Genomic DNA, 7,500 nt, shown 5'->3' with positions numbered 1-7,500 from the left:
CAGGGCACGAGCATAAATGAGGTGCTGTGAGCAGTAACTAGGGGTCTTATTAACCCATTGGCCACGGTTTTAATAAAATATGTATAAAGTCATGTGGCGGGTTTATGTTGTTTGGCACGGTGCCATCCGCGGTTATGACTGATGCTGCCTTGACAGCAAATCATGCCGTCCGCTATCAGTGGGTTAAAGAAAAGGACGCTGTAGCAAGGAGTAAGATTAGGATGCTATAAATGAAAAAATTTTGGTAACCACTGCTCTATACTTTTAGAATTCATACAAAAGAACTGGTTGTGATATTTCCAAGTAAAAGTTGATGGAGCTTAGTGACAAGACATTTGTACTGGCCTGGCCAGTCTACAATCTGTACTTCTCATATATTTCACTTGTATAAAAAATTCACTTGTATGAAAATATATATATATACTTTTAATTTGTATGTTCTATCAATGCTCAATAAAAGTATTTATTGCACAGTATTACTTGTTTTCTACAAACCTTCCCATCATGGGAAGAGAGAAGGGTATGATATTGATACACCCTTTTGTATTTGTGAAAGATTTATCCTTTCCATTCCATCAAACTGCACTGGATGTTTGGTACTTGTAATCCATAGAAGTGAAACCATTCTTTGTGAAAAGACTAGCACCATAGTTCGAAATTCCAACAGATCTCACAGAATTTCCAAATTATTTATACTGTGTGGATATTTTAAACCCTAGACTCAAGCCCCCTAACCATAGCCAGTGCCAGTATATGTAGTATGCTGAACATTATTTTGATTCCATGATCATTATTCTTATGAAAGTGATAAACCACTTCATTTTAGTTTAGAGTAATTCTAGCAGACTCTGCAGGATATCATATTATAGGATGAAAATATAAATGTTTAAATATCACAGTAGCAAAGTATGAATTTGATGTCAAGTGTTCCTTCTCATGTTCCTCACTCACTGATTTAATCATTCATTTATTCATTCATTCATTCATTCTTTCTTTCATTCATTACACACTCACTCACTCACTTACTCATTGACTCACTCACTCAATCACTCAAACAGTTTGTGTGTCAAGGATTAATTTCTTCTCTGCAGATCAAGCCATCACGTTTATTGGTTGTAGAAATCAGGCCAGTGAGATGTATCATCGACACCCCTTCTGGACCGTCGCGCACAGCAAAATGGATGACTTACAAGCACTGGAAAGTAAGAATAGCATATTTATTTCCATAGTGTTTTTTGGAATGATAAGGTACATCCCATATGAATAGTTTTTTAAAGAGAAAACAAATCGGTTCTGAATTAAATTGCATATGCCTTTTGTTCTAGGAGCTGCGTTCAATGCTGAACGAAATTGCTAATCATTATGAGGAGCAAAGAACCCTCCAGAAAGCCACAGAAGACATTGAATGTAATAAAGGAAAAACAAAAGAAGGTGCAACAATAAAGATAGGGTGAGTCATTTGGTTATTTTGGAAATACTAAACATGATTTTTTTATGATGAGAATAATCAGATAGATGTCTTATTTTTGGAATTCAGTTAAAGGTTATCCCCACTATTTAGATCCCTTTTCTCCTGTGTCATATGTAAATCAATTAATTTCTTTGAATAATGATTTTTTTTTATTTATTTTAGGTACATGTTCACCACATATAGAAAGTGCTCTTGCATGTATTTGACTCCCAGAGATTCAAGCACATGGTCCGATGATGAAGATGATGACAGTGATGAATTACGGGATAGAGGTAAAGTATATTTTAGTGCTAGCAAAATGAAATAGAATTCTTAGATTCTATTTTGTGCTATATGCAATCGTTTATAGGAATATATATATATTTTGTGCTGTACCCTATTTATCCCATTCACAACGGATGACGTAATATCGTGTCATCAGAATGTTTCTGACATGACAGATGTCTTATCATGTAATAAAAGTTTCACTGTATATACACAATGTACATAGTTATATTTGTACATACACATTATAGCTCCATTTGCATATTAAAGATGTTCTTGACTTTGTCAAAAGAGTATAAACAGTTACAAAAGCTTTTTTTGTCACCACTTAGAACTTGCCTGTCCCAGAAAAGCTAAAAAATAGCTCTGATAAGTTCAGCATGGCCTCCTGGCTTGAGAAATCTCTCGGCGGAAAACTGCAGGCACATGTTATATTACAAGCCAGAGCATTATTGGGCAAATATACGCACTATTGTGAGTGGGTTAACCCAATGGTAATAAAGAATTTAGCTGAGTGCTCTAGTCACTGCACCTCATTAACCCTTCTGGAATGGGTCGCATCTTAACCCTATGACGACGGTGCGTCACACCCGTGTGACACAGCCAAACTCCCGATGCCGGGGCGTCATGCCAGTGTGGTGATTTCAATGCAATATTGCAATCGCCCGGCATAGGGGTCTTCGCGTAGCGAGTGCCCCGTCGGGAAAGGGTTAAGATGTGCAGTCTGCATGTTCTTAAGATTTCTACTATTCTCTAGTTTTTTTGTATGATATATGAGTATGTATATATGGTATAATAGTTCTGTAATACTGATTAGCCTTTGGCATGATGCCATCACACAACTGAAGGAACAGATAGTTTGAAATTCTGACAAAATTACAAATACAGTAGGAGAGTGTTCCCTCCTTGTGAAGCATACCGATCCCAGAAGGTTTGATATCAAGCTTAGCCACTGGAAATAAAAATTAAAAGCTTGGGGAGGATGTTTTCTCCCCATCATTTTTTATTCTAGTTAGGCAGATTATTATTGTTTCAATAAAAGCATAAAAACAAGGTTTATGCTGACTTGGGAAGGCTGTAGGTTTACTGAAAAGGAAGGTAAAGGATTTATTCATTTTATGTAGGATGAGGAGAAAAAAATAAAAGAATAGAAAGTAATAAAAGATTAAGCAGTTGATTCTTATAGCTGATATATAATTTATGAATTTGATGACTATGATGTTATTTTTGAACAGGTGGAAGATACCAACAGTTTTTACCATGCGGTGAGATGTTGGTAGTGAGTGTCGCCCTCCAGGAGAATCAGCCTCTCAGCCAGGCCAAAGAGAGCCAAGGTGATGATTTTGACTTGCAGTCCTCCAGCGGATCCCAGGCAGAGAGAAGGACGTCTTTCATGAGCCCTGCACGGACGGATCGCCAGCTTCTTAGAGCCTTGGATAGCTCCATAGTCTTTACCAACACAATCTCCGACTATTTCGAAAGCAGCCAAAAGAAATCTACTTCTCAGGTTTTGTCTGAAAACACAATTGAAACTGCTGTTAAAGACAAGCAGACAGTGCTAAAAAACATGTGAGTTTGTGTGCACAAATGACTCTCAGTAGTATGCTAGTATTCATTTATTCTTTTATGAAATTTACTTCTTCTCCCTTCCTCCTCCTTTCTTCTTCATTGTCTGCCCTTTCTCCTTTTTTTTTTCTTCTTTTTCTTTTTCTTCTTCTTTTCCTCTTCATCTTCTTTTTTATCTTTTTCTTCTCCTTTTTTTTTCTCCTTCTCTTTCTTCTTCTTCTTCTTCTTATTATTATTATTATTATTATTATTCCTCTTTTCCACCTCCTCCTCCTCCTCCTCCTATTCTTCTTTTTCTATGCTCTTTTTTTCTTCTTCCTTATTCTTTATTTTTTATTCTTTGTTCTCTATTCTTTATTCTTTATTCTTCTTCCTCCTCCTCCTCCTCCTCCTCCTCCTCCTCCCCCTCCCCCTCCCCCTCCCCCTCCCCCTCCTCCCCCCCCTCCTCCTCCTCCTCCTCCTCCTCCTCCTCCTCCTCCTCCTCCTCCTCCTCCTCCTCCTCTCCCTCCCCCCTCCCCCTCCCCCTCCCCATCTTCTCCTTTTTCTTCTCCGTCTCCTCTTCCTCTTCCTCTTCTTCTTCTTCTTCTTCTTCTTCTTCTTCTTCTTCTTCTTCTTCTTCTTCCTTTTCTTCTTCCTCTTCTTCTTCCTCCTCCACTTCTTCTTCTTCGTCTTCTCCCTCTTCTCTTTCTTCTTCTTCTCTCTCTTCTTTTTCCTCCACTTCTTCTCCTTCTTCTTCTTTTTCTCTTTCTTCTTCTTTCTCTTCTTCGTCTTCTTCTTCTTCCTCTTTGTTTTCTTCCTCTTCTTCGTCTTCTTCTTCCTCTTTGTTTTCTTCCTCTTCTTCATCTTCTTCTTCCTCTTTGTTTTCTTCCTCTTCTTCGTATTATTATTATTATTATTATTCCTCTTCCACTTCTTTATTTATTATTATCTTATTCTTCTCTTCTTTTTTCCTCTTCCTTCTTTCTCTTCTTGTTCTTCTTCTTCCTCTTCTCTTCTCTTTTCTTTCTCTTTCTTTTTATTTTTTCTCTTCTTTCTTCCTCCTTCTTTCTCTTATTATTCCTTTATTTCTTTATTCTACTTCTTCTTTTTCTTTTTCTTCTCTTTCTTCTACTTTTTCTTCTTATTATTCTTTTTCTTCTCTTTCCTCTTCTTTATTGTTGCTTTGTTGTAGCCCATTTATTATCCATTGAAATGACCTCCATTACCATCATTGACGTTGTTACTGAGGCTCACCGTTTTTGTTACTCCTTTATTTAACCCATATGCACAGTCTACTAGAGCTTTGTTTTATTACTTCATTTACACATAGATGGGTCCAGAAGTACTTGGTCACCAAGGAGTCAGTTAGTATGTCAGGTACGGCTACCTGACCTTTTTCTGTTTACCTCATTCTCCCATTCTTCTAATTACTTTAGAAATAAAGTTTTTATATCTGTTTCTATTGTTATCTTTATTAATGTTATTTTTACTATCATTATCATAGATATTATGAATTTTGTTATTATTACTATTATTATTATTATTATTATTATTGATGTAATGTTAATAGCAATGATAATGAAAAAGGAAACTTTTCATGGAAATTAGTGGCATAAACAAGTGAGGTCAGGTAGACCTTCTAATTGACTCCTTGGTGATTAACCCTATGACGACGGTGCGTCACACCCGTGTGACACAGCTAAATTCCCGGTGCTGGGGCGTCATGCCAGTGTGACGTTTCCAATGCAATATTGCAATGGCCCGGCGTAGGGGTTTTCACTTAGCGCATGCCCCGTTGGGAAATGGTTAAGTGCCTATATGTGTAAAAAAAAGAAAAAGGGGGGAATAAAACAAAAGTGCAGTGGATAGTGTTTGCATACAAGCACTCCTGGCATCAACAGATTAATCTTTCTTTCTTTTTTTGTTTTTCTTTTCATCGTCTTCTACCATCACTAATTGCATGAATTTGCTCACCTCTGGTTAACTTGTATTTACATTAGCAATTTTAAGTATTTTATGTCAGTGCTATTTCTATTACTTTACTGTCTCTTGTTCATCCCAGGGCTTGCAAGTCAAGAATGAAGCCTGGCAAGAGGAAAATAGGAGATTCATCTGCCAGCTCTCATACCAGTTCAGAAAATGAGTTACCAAACAAGAGGCAAGTCACCAAATCAGTTTTTGACACTGATAGCAGTTTTTCTTATGACACATCTCCACAGGGGCATGACTCTGAAAACCCTGACTATATCTTTACTGAGGATTTCACCCTATATGAACATCCCCCTGAGGTGGAGAAAAATTCTGATAATAGCTTGAGAACTAGCAAGGAATCTGGCCATTCCTTGTGCACAGATAAAAGTACTGTGCATTCAAGTGCCAATGTTTTCCATGATACTCAGGACGATTCACAAGTCTCAAACCAAAACTCATCAACGTTTGGTCAGATTGACCTTTGTATTAGAGTCTCGGTAGACAAAGCCAAGTCACCCAGTGAGAATGTAGATAACATTCATACTGAATCAATTCCTACAAAAGATAGCTCATATATTGGAGATGAAAAAAAGTATAATCCTTATTCTCAAGCTGGGAACAGTATGCAAACTTCACCTAACAAGTCTTGCAGCCCTGTCCTCAAACGACGTTCAAAGAATCATACATTGTCATATCTTTCACAGGTAACTGCAGATCAAAAAAAAAGCAAGCATGACGATCCTCGCGTGAAAAGAAATACAACCACAAGAAATGGAAAAGAGACCTCTCTTTTTTCCATAGACAAGTGTGAACCTTCAAATTTGTTTTCGTCTGACTATTCCTTCACCCAAGATATTTCCTTCAAGAGTGGAAAAGATTCTCAAAAACTGGTAACACCAGATTGTCAAAAGAAAAATGGGAGGTCAAGAAAAATAAAAGGACATGAAACGATCAAAGCAAAAATGAAATTGAAAGTTCTTTTTGGGGATACTGATATGCCACAAAGTGAAATGGAGGACTGTAATAAAAAGAAAAACCCTCAGGCACCCAAACACAATTTAAACGAAGAACATGTAGCAATGCCTCTAAAACTAGAGAAAAGTGTATCTGCACCCATCAGTGCCATGGCAAAACCACACAGCGCTGATGATAACAGCACATTTCGGAGAAGTCACAGAATTAAAAAGTATAAGGAAAAATGTGCCTTAGTAGAACAGAACAACTTATGTGATGGAACTACTTCAGACCTCAGTACATCTGAATCCACAAGTACTGAACCAAAGAGCCAGTCCTCTCAGGGCACAGATTCTCCACACACAAAGGGGCAGCTAGATAACACCACTCTTAATGTTAGTGAAGTACTAATTTCTAGCAGAAAAGTGAAAAAGATATGTTCCTCTGCCAAGACCATAAAAGCCATTGCTGAGTTAGACAGGATACGGAAAGATATGGAGAAATTAGATGAACTGAACAATGATGATGATCTCATAGGCTCATCTCAAAATTCCTGTAAAGATTACGTAATACCAGATAAACCAAAGAAAAAGAGTATAAGCAAAAAAACAAAGAATATTCCACTTAATCAGCCAAAGCTTGATGGCTGGATTACTCCAAAAGAAAAATTGAACAGAGTTGATAAAGAAAAGGAAGAAGTAGCTTCAAAAAATAAAATTAAGAAAAGTGAAGTAATTTCAGAAATCAAGAATTCAAGGAAAAGTGAAGAAGTTTCAAAAAATCAAAAAAGCGATAATAGTGACTTATTTACAAAAATGAAAATTGCAAAGAAAAATGAGGATAGAACTAAAACTTCAGAACAGAAAAGAAGTGTGAAGCAAAGGTCATTAAATTCAAAAGGGAAAGATAATAAACAAGACAAAAAGTGCCTGTTTTCACCATTTAGAACTAGGAAAATTGAAACTGATGAATCAGTTTCATTGAAAGGCAGCGATGCGAGTGGTAATCCGAGTATTTCCTCATGTGATTATGATCACACCAGAAAAAAACTAGAAAATACAAATAACAGTAGTAGTGATAAGGTATTAAGTGATAGTAATTTAGGTACTGATGATTGTTTCCCACATTTGCAAAACAGTGAAGTGTCTCTGGCTGACAGCCTCCATTTTGAGAAAGAATATCCTAATGATAGTTGCTCCTTGCCTGATTTAGACTTTAACCGAGATTGTCAATCAGAGAGTGATTATGACTCGAGTGAAGCTCCAGACAACTGCTTGACCCAAGATTGGACTAAA

General features: G+C 36.9%; 1 protein-coding gene across 3 annotated transcripts in view; it reads left to right on the top strand.

The window, feature by feature from the left end:
- Positions 1–7,500, top strand: part of LOC122257238 (uncharacterized) — an 11,411-nt gene that overhangs the window by 1,441 nt on the left and 2,470 nt on the right. For all 3 annotated transcript variants that reach the window (XM_043022410.2, XM_086537559.1, XM_043022419.2), the window contains exons 2-6: positions 1,092–1,202; positions 1,326–1,450; positions 1,634–1,743; positions 2,971–3,304; positions 5,343–7,500. The exon at positions 5,343–7,500 is cut by the window's right edge and continues 103 nt beyond it. In XM_043022410.2, coding sequence (XP_042878344.2) covers positions 1,092–1,202; positions 1,326–1,450; positions 1,634–1,743; positions 2,971–3,304; positions 5,343–7,500 — 2,838 coding nt within the window. The remainder of the gene's footprint in view (positions 1–1,091; positions 1,203–1,325; positions 1,451–1,633; positions 1,744–2,970; positions 3,305–5,342) is intronic.

The sequence above is a fragment of the Penaeus japonicus genome, unplaced genomic scaffold (genome assembly GCF_977035675.1).
Source record: "Penaeus japonicus unplaced genomic scaffold, GWHDUDI00000001_assembly GWHDUDI00000006, whole genome shotgun sequence".
In the NCBI taxonomy this organism is placed as follows: domain Eukaryota; kingdom Metazoa; phylum Arthropoda; class Malacostraca; order Decapoda; family Penaeidae; genus Penaeus; species Penaeus japonicus.
The sequence above is the reverse complement of the archived record's forward strand: the minus strand, read 5'-3'. Positions and strand labels throughout refer to the sequence as shown.